The 19,881-nt window shown below is 52.3% G+C and overlaps 9 protein-coding genes across 9 annotated transcripts; 5 read left to right on the top strand and 4 right to left on the bottom strand.

Moving 5' to 3' along the window:
- Positions 1-128: 128 nt before the first annotated feature.
- Positions 129-1,811, bottom strand: PV05_06101 (uncharacterized protein). Its single transcript, XM_013462690.1, has 3 exons — positions 1,704-1,811; positions 1,057-1,651; positions 129-998 (listed from the first exon to the last, which is right to left on the bottom strand). The coding sequence occupies exons 1-3, from the start codon at positions 1,719-1,721 to the stop codon at positions 310-312; spliced, it is 1,302 nt and encodes a 433-aa protein (XP_013318144.1). The 5' UTR covers positions 1,722-1,811; the 3' UTR covers positions 129-309.
- A 172-nt stretch (positions 1,812-1,983) lies between these two features.
- Positions 1,984-4,204, top strand: PV05_06100 (uncharacterized protein). Its single transcript, XM_013462689.1, has 2 exons — positions 1,984-2,267; positions 2,321-4,204. The coding sequence occupies exons 1-2, from the start codon at positions 2,052-2,054 to the stop codon at positions 4,106-4,108; spliced, it is 2,004 nt and encodes a 667-aa protein (XP_013318143.1). The 5' UTR covers positions 1,984-2,051; the 3' UTR covers positions 4,109-4,204.
- Positions 4,205-4,233: 29 nt separating this feature from the next.
- Positions 4,234-5,826, bottom strand: PV05_06099 (uncharacterized protein; the record flags this gene model as incomplete). The annotated part of the gene is made up of 1 exon (XM_013462688.1): positions 4,234-5,826. One exon carries the CDS (start codon positions 5,824-5,826, stop codon positions 4,309-4,311), a length of 1,518 nt encoding a protein of 505 aa, XP_013318142.1. The 3' UTR covers positions 4,234-4,308.
- Positions 5,827-6,205: 379 nt separating this feature from the next.
- PV05_06098 (uncharacterized protein) lies at positions 6,206-8,147 on the top strand. Its single transcript, XM_013462687.1, has 3 exons — positions 6,206-6,386; positions 6,443-7,168; positions 7,219-8,147. The coding sequence occupies exons 1-3, from the start codon at positions 6,330-6,332 to the stop codon at positions 8,032-8,034; spliced, it is 1,599 nt and encodes a 532-aa protein (XP_013318141.1). The 5' UTR covers positions 6,206-6,329; the 3' UTR covers positions 8,035-8,147.
- A 248-nt stretch (positions 8,148-8,395) lies between these two features.
- Positions 8,396-10,421, top strand: PV05_06097 (uncharacterized protein). The gene has a single exon (XM_013462686.1). The coding sequence runs from the start codon at positions 8,467-8,469 to the stop codon at positions 10,318-10,320; it is 1,854 nt and encodes a 617-aa protein (XP_013318140.1). The 5' UTR covers positions 8,396-8,466; the 3' UTR covers positions 10,321-10,421.
- On the bottom strand, positions 10,419-11,231 carry PV05_06096 (uncharacterized protein). The gene is made up of 2 exons (XM_013462685.1): positions 10,684-11,231; positions 10,419-10,627 (listed from the first exon to the last, which is right to left on the bottom strand). Exons 1-2 carry the CDS (start codon positions 10,856-10,858, stop codon positions 10,554-10,556), a joined length of 249 nt encoding a protein of 82 aa, XP_013318139.1. The 5' UTR covers positions 10,859-11,231; the 3' UTR covers positions 10,419-10,553.
- A 239-nt stretch (positions 11,232-11,470) lies between these two features.
- Positions 11,471-13,929, top strand: PV05_06095 (uncharacterized protein). Its single transcript, XM_013462684.1, has 2 exons — positions 11,471-13,406; positions 13,535-13,929. The coding sequence occupies exons 1-2, from the start codon at positions 11,543-11,545 to the stop codon at positions 13,564-13,566; spliced, it is 1,896 nt and encodes a 631-aa protein (XP_013318138.1). The 5' UTR covers positions 11,471-11,542; the 3' UTR covers positions 13,567-13,929.
- A 29-nt stretch (positions 13,930-13,958) lies between these two features.
- PV05_06094 (uncharacterized protein) lies at positions 13,959-16,326 on the bottom strand. The gene has a single exon (XM_013462683.1). The coding sequence runs from the start codon at positions 16,222-16,224 to the stop codon at positions 14,419-14,421; it is 1,806 nt and encodes a 601-aa protein (XP_013318137.1). The 5' UTR covers positions 16,225-16,326; the 3' UTR covers positions 13,959-14,418.
- A 196-nt stretch (positions 16,327-16,522) lies between these two features.
- PV05_06093 (uncharacterized protein) lies at positions 16,523-19,853 on the top strand. Its single transcript, XM_013462682.1, has 5 exons — positions 16,523-17,801; positions 17,851-18,416; positions 18,471-19,210; positions 19,265-19,354; positions 19,416-19,853. Exons 1-5 carry the CDS (start codon positions 17,705-17,707, stop codon positions 19,588-19,590), a joined length of 1,668 nt encoding a protein of 555 aa, XP_013318136.1. The 5' UTR covers positions 16,523-17,704; the 3' UTR covers positions 19,591-19,853.
- Positions 19,854-19,881: the final 28 nt, after the last annotated feature.

Below are 19,881 nucleotides of genomic sequence, written 5' to 3'. Positions count from 1 at the left end.
GGGTCACTCAGGTGGTATGGCAGGGAGAGGCAAGGCTCAGGACATGTTACACGGGAACGGGGCAATGACTAAGGTATGCAATACTTGCAAACACCCGACGGTTTACGCACAATCTGCAATCAAGGCTCGTTATATTCAATCAAGCCTGTCCTGATAGATTCTCAGTTGGATCATGACCCTGAGATGTACTTCAGTTAAAGAAAATATATACGCGGCCGTCGAGATCATTCTCCGCGCAAATGAGATCGTGATGTAACGTTTGTGCCATTCCACATGGCTGTGGTCAATTCCGATTACCAAACACGGTCCCTACTTGCTTCCTGCGCCAATACCCTCCTTCATAGCTTCGTCAGTAGCTTTCTTGACTTGGTCATCATCAGCTTTCGAGTCTGTAGCATCATCTTTTACTGGTTCGTCATCCGTCAAAGTTATCGGCTTCGCATCTTTTTCCTCGTCACTGTCACCCAAGCTGAATGGATCATTGTCGGCTACTGGACTCGGATCGACCGATTTCAATGGCTGCCATTTGCTGGCCTTACCGCCCGATCCTGGCGCGGTCGCTGTGGTGGTCGTCACATTGCTGGGTTTGGGGGAGGCTGAGTACATATCCCTGATCTCCTCAGGCGGGCCATCTTGGAAAGACACCTTGCGTGCTGTACCGGGTGACGGACGCCGTTCATTGGGCTTGAACAGGTTGGGATTGGCTAACGGCCGGCTCGATGTGCGTGGTGGCGCTTCTCCATCTCGGAGTTCCAGCTTTGAAAAGTCGTCTCCAATGGGTTGCATGTCTGCATCGTACCGCTGAAGATCGGCACTTCGTCGTGTATCTGCGCTGCGGCGGGGTGGCATTGGTGGTGGTTGTTCTGGTTGGCCAACAAATGTCCCGTCATCTTCTTCTCCATCGATTTTCTTCTTGAACGCTGTGATCCATTTGTTTACAGTGGTCTGGGTTTCGATAAATCCTTTCCGGATGTTGTCGCGGATTTCAGGGAGGTCATCTATTTGAGATAAACGTCAGCTTCCAAGATATCGTGACCGGCCGAGATCAAAACTTACCATCAATAAAACTCCGCCACGGTACATCTTCTGGGTTTGGGCTTGCGCCTGGCCGCCCAGGTCTTGACCCCGGTAGATGTTCATTGAATCTTCCCCCAGACCCACGACGCTGTGGTTGCTGTCTGTCCGAACCTTCGTAATGCTCCGCTAATTGTCTTGCATAGAGTTCATCTGCCTCGAGCTGACTCATTTGTGTGGAAGCAGGATTCTTTACAGCAGGTCGAGGAGGTCTGGCAGGTGGTTCAGGTTCTCGCTGCGAGTCGGGATCTGTCATGCCCAACAGAGCATTGAAAGCAGGCTCAACATGCCCACCACTCGCTGTCAGAACAGCTCGCACCACGTTGGCATCAATGGTTGGAAAAGCCTCTTTCAATGTGTTCTCTGCTTGTTCCCGAGGACTCATTGGTCTCGGAGGTTTCGCGGGCGGAGCAGGGTCATCTTTAGGAGGGAGACTAGGTAGTGTTTCTGGCTTGGATGTCTTTGTCGGTGTGGATATTGTGCCGGTCTCTTGGTCACTGTCGAAATCTAACGGGCGGGCCGTGGTAGGAGACTCAGGAGGACCATCGGAGGGCTTGAGTGGTGAGACGGGCGACGACTGTGGATGGAAAGGTTAGGAATTGAGCTTGTCCAGGAGATAGTTCACTTACTGCGCCATTGTTTGCCATGTTGGGATAGGCTGATAGGATATATTCTGCTCAATCCGGTGACCTCGAAGAATTCCTAGCAACAACTGGAAGATTGAAAGTATATCAGGCAGCGGAGTTCTTGAAACAAACATATGATTGCGCCGAATCTCCAGTTGTATCACGGTCTTGGCAGTGACGATGTGGCTAATGACATGATGTGGCATCTGTGGCGGTGCAAGATGCCCGAGATTGTTCGAGATAATTTGTACGAGTGCCTCAAGTACCTTACTCCCTTCGTTGTCAAGCATGGTCCTCGACAGGAGTTGCACAGGTGCTATGGCATCATGATTATCCAGTGGAGCATCGACCATGACCGATTTTGATCTCTCCTTTGTTCCGGCGCTCTACACTCCATCGGCCCTGTTGCCCATTGCGAGACATAAAGCCAGCCTTCTCTACACAATCGAAAACCATCAGGTCACTGTCATAGTAGGTCAGACAGGCAGCGGCAAAACTACACAACTTCCCCAGTTCCTTGAACAAGCGGGATGGTGCTCCGACGGAAAATGTATTGCGATCACTCAGGTGGGTAAGTTGACTTACTTCTAGTCCCGATTGTGTTTGACAAGTTTCCCTAGCCCAGGAGAGTGGCTGTCACCACGGTGGCTACTCGAGTCGCAGAGGAGATGAGATGCCAGGTTGGTGAAGAAGTGGGATACTCGATTCGCTTCGAGGACGTAACGTCTGCGCGGACGAGGATCAAATTTCTCACGGATGGCATGCTACTGAGAGAAGCCTTGGTCGACCCCCTATTGACAAGGTACTCGATAATCATGGTCGACGAAGCTCATGAAAGATCTTTGAGTTCGGATGTTCTACTAGGGCTGCTGAAGAAGATCAAGAAGCGACGACCAGAATTGAGGATCATCGTCAGCAGTGCCACGCTGGAAGCCGAACGATTCGTAGAATTCTTCAGACATGAGGATGCAACAGATGAACAATGTCGGATTGTCAGTATCGAAGGGCGCACATATCCTGTCGATATGCTCTATCTGGACCAGCCGACGGATGACTACGTCGAAAAGGCTGTACGGACGGCGTTTACCATCCATCAAGAAGAAGCTCCTGGTGATATTCTGGTCTTCCTCACGGGCAGGGAGGAGATCGAAACTGCCATGCAAAAATTATCCGAACTAGCCTCGACACTACATCCCCAAGCACAAGCGCTTCAACCACTTCCCTTGTACGCTGGGCTGAGCACAGAAGATCAGATGTACGTCTTCTCCGAAGCAGCAGAAAACACACGCAAAGTGATCCTCAGCACCAACATCGCCGAAGCCTCCGTGACTGTCTCTGGTGTGGTGTATGTCATTGACTGCGGCTTCGTCAAACTCCGCGCTTTCAATCCGACCACCAACATCGACACATTGACCCCCTTCCCAGTGTCAAAAGCCTCAGCAATCCAGCGAGCCGGCCGCGCTGGCCGCACGCAACCGGGCAAATGCTTCCGCCTTTACACCCGGCAAGCCTATGACGCCCTACCTGCAACAACGCCACCAGAAATCCAGCGTTCAAATCTTGCGCCGATGGTCCTCCAACTCAAAGCTCTTGGCATCGACAACATTGTTCGCTTCGACTTCATCTCGCCGCCTCCGTCGCAACTCCTGATCCGCGCGTTCGACCTGCTTTACTCCCTCGGCGCGGTCGACGACTATGCGAAACTCACCTCTCCACTGGGCACACGCATGGCCGAACTCGCCATCCCACCCATGATGGCGAAGTGTCTCCTGACCTCATCCGACGCAAAGTTCAACTGCCAGAGCGAAATGCTCACCATCGCCGCCATGACTTCGCTCCAAGGCAATGTCTGGTTCCACCACAGCGGCGAGAAGAAGGCTATGGACTTGTCGCGCCGAAAGTTCGCAGCCGAGGAAGGCGATCATCTCACATTGTTGAACGTCTACCAAGCCTTCGTGACCAAAGGCAAGAAAGAAGCTCGTTGGTGTCATGAGCACCACTTGAACTTCAAGTCCATGCAGCGCGCAGTAAGTATCCGGAACCAGCTGAGGCGGTACCTTGAACGCTTAGGCGTTAAGGTGCAGGATTCGCCGGCCACCGCACAACTATCGTCATTGTCGACCGCACAGCCGAATCCGACAGAGAAAGCGACAAATACTGTCAAGTGTCTCGTGACAGGTTTCTTCTCAAATGCTGCCAAGATGCAGCCTGACGGGACTTTCAGGTCGGTTTCGGGAAATGTCACGTTGCACGCGCATCCAACGAGTCTCATGTTCAACCGAAAGGCTGAGTACGTGGTCTTTCACGAGCTCCTGCAGACCGGAGACAAGGTCTATCTCAAGGACATCAGCAAGGTGGAGAAGCAGTGGCTGGTGGACTTTTCGGGCGGTTATTACAATATCAAGTAGTCAATTCCGAGAGCGTTGAACTCAGCATGTCCAGGCACACTTGGAAAGAATGCTGTGCACGAACAGTGATAAGTAATGCTATCTCTTTGAGACCGGGTAATCCCTATTTGGCCGTGTTTGTCATTCGCTCCTTCACTTTCTATTTTCCCCTTCTCTGTATCCCTGGGTATCAAATGCCATGTCATGAGCATGGCGTGTCATCAGTCATAGTCATAATCTCTCATCGGCTCTCTCTGGGTAAAGGCGAAGGCCTCATTCTCGGCCGCCAGGCCTTTTTCCTTGCGCTTCTTCAGCTTGGCCGGGCCTTCCTTGCACACATCGCATGCATAGTAGCACTCTGCTGACCCGGCATCGTCTCCGAAATAGCTCGACACCAAGTCATGGCGGCACGTATCGGTGTTCTCGCAAAAGCCAATGATGCTCTTCAACGACACCAGCCTCGACTCAGCCTTGGGCCTGCTCTTCTCTCTGTTCGCATCACTCTTTACTCGAAACTCACTGCGTTCTTTCTCTTCACGTGTGTACAATATGATACTCGAAGCTGATTTGTTATCTCGTCCCGCGCGTCCTGATTCTTGTGCGAAGGATTCCATGCCTCGTGGTAGACCGTAGTGGATGACAAACCGGATGGTGGGTATGTCGATGCCCATACCGAACGCTGTGGTCGCGCACATGATGTTGAACGACGACATAAGGCTATGTCCGTCGGCCGATTGTATCAGACGAGGGTCTGCGGTCGCGTATCTGAGAAACGAAGTCTGGACCTTCAGTCGTTGAGCGTCCTCCAGTCCGGCATGATATGATTGAGCTCGAACACCAGCCTCCGTCAGTTTCGTGGCCAAACTATCTGCGGAAGCTCGATAGGAGACGTAGACAATGCCCGTAATAGGCGCTATCGCCGCCCCTGGGTCTTGCTGTCGAAGGTGTCTGAGTCGCAGCACTCGTCTTTGGTGCATGAAGTCGAGTCTGGACATGAGATACGGGAAGACATCATCCTGGCCATTTTCTGGGTTTGACTCGGAGAAATATTGTATTTCGTAGTGTATATTTGGACGTGCTGTCGAGGTAGAGAAGGATTTGGTCTTGGTAGTAACAAGCCCGAGAAACTTGAAAATATCCTCGCGAACTTGTGGCGTAGCCGTAGCGGTGACCGCCATGACCGGTACGGACGGACAATTGAGAGACGTCTTGAGCCATATCAACTCCTTGTAAGCTGGGCGGAAATCGTGACCCCATTCACTTATGCAGTGCGCTTCGTCGATAGCGATGCGTACAAGTTGACCTTGCCGGTGGATTTTCATGATGAGTTCGCGGAAGTGGTTCGTAGCACAAAGCTCTGGGGTGACATAGAGTAACTTGGTAGCAGGATGACCACACAGAAGGTCAGTCTCGATTCGATGCCTCTCTTGATAGCCAGTCTTGCCATTGATGCATTCAACCGCGACGCCTAGATGGCGAGCTGCTTGGACCTGGTTCGTCATCAAAGCCAGAAGAGGGGAGATGACCACAGTGACGCCTAATGAGACCACGGCTGGTAGCTGGTAACAAAGAGATTTTCCGAACGATGTAGCAGCGCAGAGAAATACATCGTGCCCCGCAAGCACAGCGGTGATGACCTCTTCTTGAAGGGGGCGGAATGAATCTTTGCCGAACACTCGTCGTAAGGTGAAGCGAAGATCTGTGATGCTGACAGACCGTCTGAGCGGGCCACGAGCCATTTCAATACACACGGATTGATCAGCGAAAGGCTACATCCTTTATGATGCGGTCCACATTGTTTGGAATTCATGGGAAGACGACAACACGTCTCCGCAGAGTCGCCGACACGGGAGAAGAAACTGGAGCTGCGCTTGTATACTGTAAGATCCGCCGTGCCAACGCGAAATCACGTGGTACAGCCTCCAATCACAGCCCATTCGCACAATGCACCTATTTGAGCCTAGTGGGCAGTTGTTAGCAACATCTCTCCGGTCAAACTGAACGTCTTCGAGTCTGCCTTACCAGTTCGAGATCGACAATGCAAAGATAATGCTGTCCTCAGCGCACTAAGCCGGAGATCAAAACCGAAAAATGACTGCCTGTTGAACGATTTCGTCTCGCAAAATGGCCCTTTCCTCCACAAGCTCTCCTGTGCTTCTATTCCGGCTACTCAATGAACCAAGCCATCAACCAAGAGTTCATGCTTCATGCTTCATGCTAGGTCGTAGCCCAAATTGCCTCAATGGTCGGAATCGCCAGAGCTCGTGGCTGTGGCACTTGTCGAAAACGAAAGATAGCGGTATTGCTTCCAATTTCGGTGTTTAAACCTGCGTGCTAACGAGTGTTGCAAAACAGTGTGGCCTTGAGCAACCGTCTTGTGCCCAATGCATCAAATCAAAGCGGGTGTGTACTGGCTATCGTCGATATCCAATATTCATCTCCCATCAAATCCCTCAAAATGCAGATTCGAAGATTGCAGCCTTGGGGGAGCCAGCCAAGATGGAAAGGAAGAAAGATGGTCCAGCAACTCCTTCTGTAGCACGTAAGACTGGCCCTCCCTGGGATGTGGGCTCTTTTCATCAAGCAGCATCCTTATGTCCCCCTGGCCGGCATGTCAACGCCACTCCCGCTATAAGGCAGCAACTACTGCAGGAGTTTTTGCACCATCACCTTCCGAACGAGGAGATTGGTATGCCACGGCGGCGAATATGGCTGCTACGTCTGCCTGAACTACCTCACATGATTCCTGCATTGGAGATGTCCGCCATGGCGTTATGTCTTGCCAAATTAGGCGAAGTACACTGCGATCAGGCATTGATACACGAGAGCCTGAAACTATACAATCATGGACTACGCCAGCTCCAAACAGCATTGTGGGATCCGCGCCTTATGTTCGACGACCAAACCCTTGCTGCGTGTATCACGTTGGCCGGCTATGAGTTGAGTCAATGTCCCAATAATTCCAAAGAAGCTTATATCAGCCATACGGTCGGCTGCCAAACACTTGTCAAACTTCGAGGTCCAGAGGCACATGCTCATGGCTTGGCACATCAGATCTTTGTACACTTCCGTGCTCAAGGGGTACGCCGTTCATCTTTGATTGGTGAATGGCCGCGTGCTAACATTCCCAGATCCTTTATGCACTAGACAAAAGAGAGCCTACGTTTCTGTCGGAGCCTGTTTGGCGAGAAGTGCCCTGGCGATATGAGACGAAGACTTTCTTCGACAAGGTCTACGATCTTTTAGCATTTGCACCGGAATTTCTTTCCCAAGCACGACTGTTTGACGATTTGGATATTGATGGAAAACTAGAGCTGGCACTAATCATGATACCAAAGTGCTGGGATATAGACCAAGAACTGTCGGCCTTATGGGCAAGTATGGAGAAGAGTCAACTGGGGCCCCTTTTCTGGCCCGAATTGGCAAAAACGCGTCCGGATCGGGATGATTCAGAAGAAGGAATGGTCTTTCCAGTAGCATTCCACTTCCCGAACCTATCTGTTGCAAACAGTGCGCTTATAATCTGGGCCGTGCAGACGATCCTATGGCACGGTTTGAAAGAACTGTACAGATTGATGAGCGAGCTGAAGATGGCCTTTGCGACGCTTGATCGGGTTGAGGAGGAAGTCGATCCAAACTCGGAGATGGGGAAGCTTCGACAGGTGACGAAATGTTCGGGCGATGTGTTCAACCTCCCACCACTCGAGCACCGTGCAGATTTTGCCGTTGCTGCCCGGAGTATTTTCCAAGCTGTTGAGTTTTGTATGAAGGACGACATGGTGGATCAGGGACCGAAGATGCTTGCTGCGCCATTGAAGATCGCCACCGAAACTCTGAGGCAGTATCCTTCATTCAAGCGCGAGGTAGCATTCGGAGACGACGCCATGGAGAAGGTACAGCAGCGATCGCTAAGGTTGCTGATGTTCTACACCGGCACCCAAACATGAGTTGGAAGCAATCGGAAATCGTACCGGTGTTCTACTTAGCGATTCACCAGCCTGCATTGAAAATTTGAGTCTCGATCTGTGAAGAACAAACAATGCCTCACTTTCTATCATGATACAAATCCTCCAGTATAAGTCATCTGCTAAGTACCTTGTGCTGGTAATTGGACATACGTAACCGTGTTGCGGCGCGCATGGGTGGCACTCAGCCTCGCCAGCCTCGCCAGCCTTGTCAGCCTTGTCAGCCTTGTCAGCCACCAATCACAGTAGCCAAGGACAGCCTGGCCTCAGCCTTGAATCTTCACTTCTCTCTTCCAAACTCTACGATGTCCATCTTTTCAGTTGTCGAACTTTTCCATTGTTGAAGCCTGGAGTTGCTTGTGGTCGTTCAAAGACAATCCTACGTTTCGAACCCAGTCACGGTTCCGACTCAACATGGTTTCAGCACCCGGACCGATTATGGAACTACTCGGCCGCGTTGCCTACGAAATCGAGGTGATGCAACCTCTTTTCCCGACCTACCTTCACCTCTTAGTCTCGGCGATTTTCCCGATATACACGGCAGCACACGCCTCACTGTCAAGACCAACTTCAGCGGCGCCACGAAAACGCAAGAAAGGTGTAGCCGATGAGGATGAGCGCGATGAAGGTGAATCGCAGAAGATCGAGAGCCTGACACCTTCGGACGCGCTTCTCTTCCCGCTGCTGGCGGGTGCAACGCTGGCAAGTCTGTACTTCATCCTCAAATGGCTTCAGGACCCAGCGTGGCTGAACTGGGTTCTTGGCATCTACTTCTCCCAGATCGGCTTGTTCTTCGCTATGAAGTTCCTGAAAGACATGCTTTCTGTCCTTAGGTCCTTCCTGCTCCCGAATCAACATTCCAGCGGAGGCAAGCTGTGGAAAGTCGATCAACAAGAATGGTGCTTTATGACTGAGCGCGGCGAAAAGAGCAACTCCCCTTTCCCAGGAATGCTACGATCGATCCCGCTCCCTGTATCAATATCCAAGCGTATCTGGAAATTGAGGGGTCTGCTATACAAAAAGGCACGTCTGAATCTCCATGTCCACGGCCTCATAACTGTCAAGTCCCCCGTCGATATTCTCGACGTGGTCAGCCTGCTGCTCTCCTGCGCGCTCGTCTGCTACCATGCTTTCGTCTCCAAACCCTGGTTCATGACGAACTTCCTTGGCTTCTCGTTCTGCTACGGGTCGCTGCAATACATGACGCCGACCACGGCCTGGACCGGAACACTTGTCCTAAGCGCGCTGTTTTTCTACGACATTTACTTTGTTTTCTTCACGCCGATGATGGTGACGGTGGCGACAAAGTTGGATGTGCCAATTAAACTGCTCTTTCCGAGACCGGATGGATGTGTGTTTCCGGTTGGAGCACCCGATGGGTCAGCTGCCATGGAAGAATACTTGCAGTGTCTGGCGAAGAAGAGGACTATGGCGATGTTGGGCCTGGGAGATATAGTGGTCCCGGGGATGATGCTTGCATTTGCGCTGAGGTTTGATTTGTTCTTGTTCTATCTGCAGCAAGGACGCAGAATCGAGAGAGATAGCGGGGAGATGCGAAAACCTGCATATATCAACGCAAAAGGCAACTGGGGTGAGCGGTTCTGGACCGGCTCAAAGTTGTGGACGGAGGAGATCAAGGCAAAGACGTTCCCGAAGCCGTATTTCTACGCCACAATCGTAGGCTATCTCGCTGGAATGATGACCACAGTTGTCGTGATGCAGGTGGCAGAACATGCTCAACCAGCGCTGCTGTACCTGGTTCCTGGAGTTCTGCTGTCACTCTGGGGCACAGCATTGGTGAGGGGCGATCTAAAGGCTCTATGGCATTACTCCGAGGCGCCAGAGGAAGAGAAGACAGATGGCAAGAAGGATAGTGAGAAGCACAAGACAGAGTCAGACGCAGATACCAGCAAAGACCTTGTCAGCAGTGGCGCAGCAGAGAGCGGAGAGGTCGATCAACCATCCGAGGAGCACAAGACAAAGTCCAATTCAGACAAGTCTAATGACAAAGCCGCGGAGAAGGAGGAAGCTGACAAGCAATGCCGCCGACTCATCTATTTCTCAATCGTGCTACCAGAACTGCAACACGAATCAAAGTCCGAGCAGCCTTCTGCGTCGACGACATCTCAGGCGGACGTTTTTGGTGATACGTTGAGCGAAGACGCTTGCAAGACCACAGGTGCACCACACGGTATGGGCGGTGCTACGGGTCAGAGCCGAGGACGAAAAGATGGAGAGCCCCCTGAAAAGAGGGCCAGACGAGTGTGAACAGGCTATCTATCTCTTTCGACAATTTCGTTTTATGCATAGCGAGGTCAGGGTAAAGGTCTCGACAAAGAGCCCTAGGGCATTCGAAGCAAAGGCGTTGGCGACAAGTGACTTAGATACGGACTCGGCTTCGTGGTCAATGATGATGTATTCCTACAGCAATGTTGTGTCTGCTTCGACAGTCATGCCTGTGACGCTAATGATTCTTTGTTCCCTTGTTTTGCACGTTTGCTTTACTCGCTCGACCGAACATTCATCTGAGCCGCCTTTGCCTTCAATTCGTCTTTGGATTGGGCTTCTGGCATATCTAGGGGCGCTCCGTTAGTACGAAGATACGTGAGTGGTTGAGAGGATATGTCTTACTCTCTGAGATCTGAGGACCTAGCCCCTTGTGGTCTTGGGCAGACGCCGCTTGCTTGACAGGCTGCTCGTTCTCCTTGTGCATAGGGTGGTCGGAGGCAGTCGAGTCAGAGGACTCTTTGGCGACTTTATCGAAGATGTTGGAGGGGGCAGTTTCTTCCGCTGGGTGTTGAGGCATGTTGAATGGTTCGTGAGTCGGGTGATTCTGATTCTGATTCTGAGTCTGAGTCTGAGTCTGCCTGAGGCTAAGGCTGAGGCTGATTCTGAGTGAGTGGAAATGTAGCGTGAAATAGTGAAAGAGTCAAGTAAGGCTGTGCAGAGGTTTATGTAGTCGAACAGCAAAGTGTGTGATGTGCAGGTAAAGTCGCCGTCACTCTGCTATGACGTTTGCCAAAGTGGTGCGGAGAGCGCATGATGACGAAGATGGAGAGCTAAGGACAATAGGCACCCACAGAGGTGACAGACCAAGGTTCAGGCACCATTCACAGCCAAACATACCAGGTACCTTGGAGTAGAGATCGGCCTAGGAATTGAATAGTACCGGAATTGAGTAGTACCTAGGTAAGCACGGTAAGTATCCAGGGAGGCGCCATAACTGCCAATAGATGCCAACCTCAGTCGCAAACTTGATGCTTACTAGGTACTCGTAGTGGTCGACTTTCCCGGTGCCCATTATCCCGAAAAGCCACGCGGTGGGTGGGCTCACTAGGCTGGTGACCCTAAATAGTGGCTTAGCCATTAATCCCTATGTCAGGTAGGCAATCACCGCTGGATTTCTCCAGTGCCGCATCCCGGCCTCACTTCAACACCTGTTTTGTATCACTACCATATCATTCGTCTTCATACGTCGGCGTCCTCCACCATGCCTTCCATACTGGGTGAAGGCGAAAAGGAGATCGTCAAGAGAGCCATCCCCAAGGCTGCCAACAAGATCCAAGCTGTCGCTGTCGCTCGACTCTATATTGCGCTCCCAGGCCGAAACCGATGGACCTATACAGGCCTTCAAGGCGCCGCCGTCCTCTGCAACGACCTCGTCGGGAACACTTTCTGGATCAAGTTGGTCGACATCTCTCCCGCAAACAGAGGCGTAATTTGGGATCAAGAAATCTACGACACCTTCCAATATAACCAAGACCGAACCTTTTTCCATTCCTTCGAACTCGAACAATGCTTGGCCGGCCTGTCGTTTGTCGACGAGAAAGAGGCGAGGACTTTCAAGAAGAAGATGGATGAGCGGGAAAAGAACGCCAGCAAGCACACAAAAGCACAACCTTTCGCTTCCACTGCAGGTGGTGGCCAGCTCTATGTACCAGGCTCGTCTCATAAACACCACAGCCGAGTCGGTAACTTTCTCCGAGGCCACAGGCACAGTTCCAATCCTATCCCTCAGGCGCAACCTCAATCCATTGTACCGCAGCCTATGTACAGCCCAGCCTCTACAAGCCGTCCCCAGAGCAGTGCAGGAGGTATTGATCTGGCGGATCCAACATGGCGACCCATTCTTGACGAGCTGATCCAGATGGGTATTACTGAGGACCAGATTGCTTCCAATGCAGACTTCATCAAGAACTACGTCCAGCAAAAGCAAGCAGAGGAAATGGCGAACGGTATCGCTCAGGCCTTGCCAACAGCCACAGACTCAAGGTCTAGGGGGCCACCACCGCCTCCGCCGTCTGCACCACCTTCGAGAATAAGTCCAGAGAATACAGGTACGACTTCATCGAGCCGACGTGGTCCTCCCCCAGCTCCACCGCCATCGCGAAGGCCGGTTGGCGGCAGGGCATCGTCACCCCCTCGATCACCATCGCCTCCTCCGCGAACACCATCTCCTGCAGCTAGTCCGCAACCACGTTTCCGTGCGCCTCCACCCATCGCAGACGCGGGCAAATACGCGGTGAAAGAAGGCCCAGCCCTGCACCCTTCAGGACGAGCTCGAGCCTCCTCAGGCTCTTTGGCAAACCCAGGTCCCCCACCACCGCCTCGTCCGCCAAAGACACCCATTGACGAGGAGCCACAGGGGATGTTCAGGGTCCCGCCTCCGTTCGTGGGCGACCGCAAGTCTTCAGCTCCACCACCACCACCTCCTAGTCGTGGTCCTGTGCCCCCTCCGCCACCGAGTCGAGATACTTCCACGCCTCACGTCATGCCGCCTCCATTACCGCCCAAAGCATCGGGACCACCAGCCTCACCAGCTGCATTTTCTCCCCCTCCGCCTCCCCCTCCGCCAGCTCGCGGCGGTGCTCCTCCCCTTCCTCCTCCAAATACTCGAGCTGTTCCTCCTCCACCAACATCAGGCGGGCCACCTCCACCGCCGCCCATGCCTTCGTTCTCAGGTCCGCCACCACCGCCGCCGCCCATGCCCTCATCGTCCGGACCACCTCCACCACCACCAATGCCTTCATCCGGTGGCCCACCACCTCCTCCACCAATGCCAGGCGCCAGCTCCGGTCCACCTCCACCGCCTCTTGCACCGACCGGCGGCGGTGGTGGTCGTGACGACCTTCTCGCAGCGATTCGCGGGACCGGTGGCGGCGGTCTCCGGAAAGTCAGAGACAGCGAAAAACGAGACAGATCATCTGCCATGGTTCCAGGCTCAGAATCGACTGCGCCTGCACCGCCGGGAGGAGCGCCGGGAAGCCCAGCTAGCGCTGCGGATGCACAGGGTGGTCTTGCTGGTGCGTTGGCTGCAGCTTTGAGTCAGAGGAAGAAGAAAGTTAGCGGGAGTGGTAAGTTGCCCTTTCTTTTCCTTCAGTCATCTTGAGCTTCAAGTTCTCTTCGCAGCCTTTGATTCTGTTGATTGCGAGTTGATAGATGCGGAAATTGAAATGGTTATGCTGACTTATTTGTCGTACAGATGACGAAAAGGACGATGATGACGACTGGTGATGTTTATAATCAGTTTGATACCTGCATCATGCTGTTGGGTATCGTGGGAATAGATTCCTCAAAAGTAACTTGGTGGTTCCGAAAAGTTGATGTCCCGAGGGAAGTCGATAGCCGCGAACGGTCGTGAAATGGTACAACCAATCTCGGCAATGGACATAGACGAGTGAAACGGAGGATGAGGTTGAGTACGTCGGTGATGTAGCGTTGAGCGGAATAGCGAATCTACAAGTCAATACTAGATAGTATTACATGCCAATCCTTGCTACATGGTTCCGAAGCGACTCGGAAAATCGGAATTCGTCAAACAAGCGACTAGCATACTACGTAGCTCTAGAAAATGCACAAGCGCCGATGCGATGCGATGCCAATCCGGGGGCACGGGAGAATTGACTCGACCAGACCTCGTAGATTGATTCAAGTCGTGGAGATTAGACTCTAACGTAGTATGTGCAAAACAACCAGACCTGCCTATCAGAGCTACCTAGGTAACCTACCTGGGTAGAATAACAGACAGGATGTTGCACAATAACCCCCTATCTAGTCTTTTGGCCAGCATGATCCGGAGTCCTGTATATTCGTTATTGACCCCTTTGCACTCTGTCGGTCACCGAATGCCACGCCCCAATGCCAAATCCTGCAATATTTCTTGAATTTCCCCATGAATGTAACGCCGATATTCGCTTGAACGCTGGAGGGAGGAGAAGTGAAGGCTAGTATACAAGTAATACGATATTATGGGTCCCGAATATCCTAAGTAGCGAAGAGTCGTGTGTCGTATGCTGGTGTTGTGAAGCCGCCACCTTCTCTTGCAAACGAGCGACTGCCCCCGTGCTGTATGAGTGACGGGAGATTTCATTTCTTTTCGTGGGTATAGTGAGCAGCGTGATGATGATGATGATGATGAGAATGCGCGTGTTGCTCCTTTTTGGTCAATGCTTTCTGCTTCTGCGCCTCTCCCCTCCACCTTGTCTCGACGTCTTCATGCTCATCGTAAGCAGTCCCTCGAGGATCGTGCGCTTGCGCTGTTGCGTTGGTACTATTGTTGGGAACTTCGCTTTGTCGACCAGCGTCGGTTCCATGTAGCCTATGCGCACCCAGCCCCTCCATGCCTGGCCACATGACAGGTCCAGACTGTTTTCCCCCCAGGTTGATTCCGCCTCCTTTCAGTCTTCCAATGCGGTGAGCCTGACTTTCAACGGCTTCGCTGCGCCAGTTGCCTCTGCCGGCTGCTCGTGCACGAGCTGCCATGGTGTCGATTCCTTCACCCCACATACGAACCTTTTGGACCTTCCGTAGCTTCCGCATACCATAGACGCAGATAGCCGCTGACAGGCCAAAACAGACCACGCTGACCGAACCAAACCCCCAATCGGTTTCTTCGATAAAGTTATTCAGGTTCATGCCGTATAGGCCGGCGATGAGAGTACCACCCGCTAGACCCAGCGTCCCAACACTGAATTTGATTTCTAGCAGCATGAGCTGGTTGCGGTTGGCATCAAGAATAGCCTTGACAACCTCTTCCGTGTTTCTGATGTTGTTGATCAGATTGCCGGATATCTCCACAATTTCGTCGCATATTTTGTGGTACGACTCCAGCAGCATCTCAACTTCTTGGTGGTCGTTCTCGGCTCGCGACTTTCCTGTTTTTCGCTCCGTTAAGTACATGGCAGCAAGATCATCGTCTGCCTCCAGGAGGTCGTCAATGGCATCTCGGACAAGTCGCGCTTTTTGCTCGAAAGTGCCGAGCTTTTTGGAATGGATGAGCAGGTGTCGTAATTTGTCCCGGTCTATATCCTCTTCCAGTTCGCTGAGAATATGGGTCACTGGGTCTCGGACTAGAGCAAATTCTGCCTCAAGACCAGACGTGACTGATATAAGCACGGCTTCGAGAGCTCGGAACTCATACGGAAGGTGCGTGGAGCCATTCCTGGGATCCGCCTTTTGCCTCAGCTTTCCTTCTAGATCATACATGAACAAGGATTGGGTATATGAGTCGGTGCTTCCATATGCGTCGAAGACGAGAACACGATCGGACTGGATAAGGACTCGCAGGTGCAAGAGGTTGATGAGGATAGCGGTAGGACGGACGAGGATATGGGGAAGGACAGAGGAGTCGATCTTCCTCAGGTCGCGAGGGAGGAGACCATATTTAGCAATCAATTCTGACTTTCTGAACTCCCCCGCGACCATGGTGACCGAACCATTTGCGTCAAATTCGGTACATCGGAGTTTTAGGTCTGCGCCTGTCGGGTTTCTGGAAAGAGCGCGGGAAAGATTGAAGAGCTGAGCAGAGGTCTCATCGTAGTTTGAATTACCTCCTGGAGGTTCTGGTGGTAGTTTGGAGCGCGCGGTAGCTTGCCTACGGCGTAACCAGCGCAGCCAGAAGCCAGGACTGTGGCTACCGGAACTGGTACTTCGAGATTGAGGAGGGTTGGGAGGAGCGCATCTTGGGGCAGGCAGCGCCTTGCACGCGTCCCGGTGACGCTGCCAGAAAGCGTCGATAGAGGTGGCTTGTATGCGAGAGCATTGGGTAGAAGTCGTATTGAGATACCGGGCATGCGGCGATCTTGTTGGTGAGATGGAGGTGGTGAAGATCGTATCTGTTTGGGACCGCAGGAAGCGCAGCAGACTTCGGGAAGGCGCAGCGGGCGTCTTCATCGCCTGCTCAGCAAAAGCAGCACAACCCGAGTCTGGACTCCAGATACCTGGTACTTTAAGCCCTGTCCTTTGGTCGCGAGATGGCAGACATCATGTGTCGAGGCAGCCCCGAATGGAAAAAAGTTGCTTCGGATCAACGGCTTGGCAGAACCTCATGTATAGTGCATTCGACTCTCGACTCACGTGGCACTCAACCGACGCGTTGCCGCTTTTAAAAAAACACCTGGAGACCTCTTGGGGTTCTTTGAGATCTGCCAAGAGCGAGCGTAGGACGGCATCATACCTCCGTATGAATTTCCTGTAGGCAGTGCGATGCATTTGTTTTATTCCATCACTTTGAAATCTCTGCAATATTGAATCATGTCTTCGCAGAAGACTGATGTTCCGGTTACTTATTTGACGGTCTTGATGAGCTGCAATTCCCTCTCAACTGCGCTCTCGCATCGTTGTTATAGATAGCCAGGCTAAAGCCTTGTCTCGAGTGAGTGTAAGTGACCATCCGACCCAAACCACGTGAGAAGCCAGCCTGGCTTGTGGTCTCGGATCCAGAACGACTAATGATCACCTTCTCATCGCCTTCTCTGGATGCACGGTATCTTCCACGCGAGCTGCCACGAGTCCTGAACCACGAACGATGCTTGCAAGCATCTGCGATCCGTTCTCGACCTCCCCCCACCTCCATTTCTCCAAAGGTGCGGACAAATTACACCCAACAATGACAACCTCGGGTCGGCGAGGCTACACATGAAACCATATTTCTTCGCATACATACAGTAGCTTGGAAAATACCCAGTCTGGTTCCGGGACTTCTTCTGGCACCGCTGTGCTCCTCTTGCAGCAAGGGGCTGTGGAGATGATCAAGAGTGCGGTGATAATACGTCCAAATCCATTGTCTCAAAAGGGTTTAGCTGCTGCTCTTCACGCTTAATCAAACCTCTGCCATTCATTTTCCAATATCAGGTTAGTCCCTATCCAATCAAAGCCCGGAGGAGGAGCTACTTTACCGGCAATCGCATCTACTCCGGGCATGGGTTGTCCTTGAGCTGGCACCTGGATCACCGTACAATGAGATTGGTCGAGCAGAATTGGTGCCCCAGTAGGTTGTCAACTCCAGCCACTGACCATATCATACTAGGGGCATACTCCTGCACACACCGGACTGTGTATGCGGACCGCCACGTATGTCCACAATCCACTACCCCGATCCTCCCTGGGGAAAGACATCTGGGGATCCGGAGTATTCCCAGTGTGACTCTGCACGGTGAGGCTACGTTGTCACATCTTCCGCCCTTCTGTCAAGACTTCACTACGGCAATTCGACCCCCTGGTCGTTGCCGACCGCCCCGCAGCAGCCATGGCCGAGCTCCTTATAAAGACCTCAACAGCAGCTCCAACCACAAAGATCCGAACCGAGACGATCGACTCAAGTATTCCCGCATCACTCAGTGCAGTCAAAGACCATCGATAAGAACAAGACAATATGGGGCTCGGTGTCTTGGACGATCACAAGCTCGAACATGTGCCCGGAACAGCCTTGCTAGCGGACATGATAGATGCCCAGCATCATCAATTTCATGGTAGGAGCATGTATCTCGTGAGCCAGACTGCCTTCTGACCATCATCCAGGCCGCGACACGAGTGGCTTGAAGCACGGCACTGGACGAAATGCAGATATTGTTCTCGTGCCTCAGCCTAGCGACTCGCCACGGGATCCTCTTAACTGGCCACGATGGAAAAAGGATCTTTGCTTATTAATAATAGCACTGGACACAGCGGTCGTCGGTGCTTGGGGTCCGATGATCTCTCCTGGCTTCGCTGAGATGGCCGAGGAATGGAATATGTCCTATAACAAGCTCAATGGAGGACTAGGCTGGGCCATCTTCGCAATCGGCATCAGCTGTTTTGTGACCAACGCCCTTTCAGTGAAGTTCGGCCGCCGGCCCGTCATGATGCTAGGCAATTTGCTGCTGTTCATCTCGTCTGTCTGGGGCTATTTTGCGCACAGCTATCATTCCCTTCTGGCTAGTCGTATCTTTGGTGCGATCGGAATGAGTCCTTTCGAAGTCCTCACCACGGCAATCATTGGAGATATATACTTTGTCCATGAGCGAGGCCTGCGACTCGCCTTTTGGGGCCTCTGTCTCAGCGTTGGCGTGGGTGGAGCAAGTATCATCTCTGGCTATATCATTCAGGTGGGTTTTTGGTGGTATCCACCATGTGCAACCGTTTGCTGATCCGTGACGCAGGATATTGGCTGGAACTGGACGTACGGTATCTGCGCAATCTTGTACGGCGTATTCATCATTTTGATCTTCTTTTTCGTCCCCGAGACTGTCTATCAGCGCGATCCGGCTTACAACTTGGATCTGGGCACGCACGATCACACATTCGAGACTTTAGACGCTCAGGTGGTTAAGGGCGAACATCCTGAACATCTCGAAAAGACCAAGACCGGCAGCAAAGTTCACAGCGAAGTCGTCTACACCGGTGCCGACGAGAAGCCTTATACATTCTGGGAGCAGCTCAAGCCCGTGCGCGGAATCGAGTCTGACGAGAACCTACTGTACATCATCTTCCGACCATTTGGCATGCTGCTGTTCCCTCAGGTCCTCTATGGCTTCATCACTTACGGCCTATCAACTTCATGGCTCGTCGTGATGATCAGTGTATTGGCGCAGCTTTTCACTGGGCCGCCATACAACTTTTCCGTCTCAGATGTTGGCTTGATCAGCATCGCCGCCTTGGTCGCTTCGTTATTGGGATTTGTCGCCGGTCCTTTGAATGACTGGACTGTGAAGAAACTTGCGAGAATGAACAAGGGAATTTACGAGCCTGAATTCCGCCTGGCCTTGAACATCCTTACGCTGATCCTGGGTGTTATTGGATTTTTCGGGTTTGGGGCTACTTTACAAAACGAAGCGCCTTGGGCTGGGCCCGTCATACTCTACGGCATTATTTACTTCTCCATGTCATTCTTGAACATCGGGTATGCCAGATCTATCATCCTTCCTGGTTCCCAACACTGACTTACCTGATCCAGTATCTACGGCTACATTACGGAGTGCCACAGAAATAAGGCCCCCGAAGCTTTTGCGTCAATCAATCTACGGAACATTTACTCTTTCGGAATGTAAGTCTACCATTGCTGTATTGGAGGTTCATAAGAAGGAGTAGCTGATCGTTTCGTGCAGGAACTATTTCATTTCCGATTGGATCTCGAATCAAGGACCTCTGGAAGTCTTCTCGATCATCGGCGGGGTCCACATCTTCATCCTCCTGCTCACGATCCCCATGTGGATATTCGGAAAGCGCTGTCGAAGTCTCACTGCGCGCAACCCCTTCTTCCGCAAGATCCAGGAGTCGTGAATAGGGGCAACGGACGAGAAGAGCGTGTTGTGCCCACCTATGAGTCGACCGCCAGATGCAGTGATCAGGGATATGCTGGCTGTGGAAGTCTGGATATCCCCAAAAGGTCCGATGCCATTGACTTCTCAAGGGACATGTATCGGGTACCTGTATCGTGCAAGAACATCGTATTTAGCACAAGCCTTCAGCAAGAGCTCTCTACCCATGCAGTATCAGTCCTGACCGAGCAATCAATCAGTGCTATGTATCCCTGCACGCCCCAGGATGCCATCGCCCACTTACATCTAGACT

Source organism: Exophiala xenobiotica (assembly GCF_000835505.1).
Source record: "Exophiala xenobiotica strain CBS 118157 unplaced genomic scaffold supercont1.3, whole genome shotgun sequence".
NCBI lineage: Eukaryota > Fungi > Ascomycota > Eurotiomycetes > Chaetothyriales > Herpotrichiellaceae > Exophiala > Exophiala xenobiotica.
This window is presented reverse-complemented; position numbering and strand designations above follow the sequence as displayed.

Bases quoted from the DNA above. Each gene is read 5' to 3' on its own strand.
- PV05_06101 (XM_013462690.1), bottom strand. The intron at 999-1,056 runs GTAAGTTTTGAT...TATCTCAAATAG, and splicing joins GTGGCGGAGTTTTATTGATG to ATGACCTCCCTGAAATCCGC.
- PV05_06100 (XM_013462689.1), top strand. From the start codon at position 2,052: ATGACCGATTTTGATCTCTCCTTTGTTCCGGCGCTCTACACTCCATCG. The intron at 2,268-2,320 runs GTGGGTAAGTTG...AAGTTTCCCTAG, and splicing joins AATGTATTGCGATCACTCAG to CCCAGGAGAGTGGCTGTCAC.
- PV05_06098 (XM_013462687.1), top strand. From the start codon at position 6,330: ATGGTCGGAATCGCCAGAGCTCGTGGCTGTGGCACTTGTCGAAAACGA. The intron at 6,387-6,442 runs GTATTGCTTCCA...GTTGCAAAACAG, and splicing joins GTCGAAAACGAAAGATAGCG to TGTGGCCTTGAGCAACCGTC. The intron at 7,169-7,218 runs GTACGCCGTTCA...TAACATTCCCAG, and splicing joins TACACTTCCGTGCTCAAGGG to ATCCTTTATGCACTAGACAA.
- PV05_06097 (XM_013462686.1), top strand. From the start codon at position 8,467: ATGGTTTCAGCACCCGGACCGATTATGGAACTACTCGGCCGCGTTGCC.
- PV05_06096 (XM_013462685.1), bottom strand. From the start codon at position 10,858: ATGCCTCAACACCCAGCGGAAGAAACTGCCCCCTCCAACATCTTCGAT. The intron at 10,628-10,683 runs GTAAGACATATC...GAGCGCCCCTAG, and splicing joins AGGTCCTCAGATCTCAGAGA to ATATGCCAGAAGCCCAATCC.
- PV05_06095 (XM_013462684.1), top strand. From the start codon at position 11,543: ATGCCTTCCATACTGGGTGAAGGCGAAAAGGAGATCGTCAAGAGAGCC. The intron at 13,407-13,534 runs GTAAGTTGCCCT...TTTGTCGTACAG, and splicing joins GAAGAAAGTTAGCGGGAGTG to ATGACGAAAAGGACGATGAT.
- PV05_06094 (XM_013462683.1), bottom strand. From the start codon at position 16,224: ATGAAGACGCCCGCTGCGCCTTCCCGAAGTCTGCTGCGCTTCCTGCGG.
- PV05_06093 (XM_013462682.1), top strand. From the start codon at position 17,705: ATGGGGCTCGGTGTCTTGGACGATCACAAGCTCGAACATGTGCCCGGA. The intron at 18,417-18,470 runs GTGGGTTTTTGG...TCCGTGACGCAG, and splicing joins TCTCTGGCTATATCATTCAG to GATATTGGCTGGAACTGGAC. The intron at 19,211-19,264 runs GTATGCCAGATC...TACCTGATCCAG, and splicing joins ATGTCATTCTTGAACATCGG to TATCTACGGCTACATTACGG.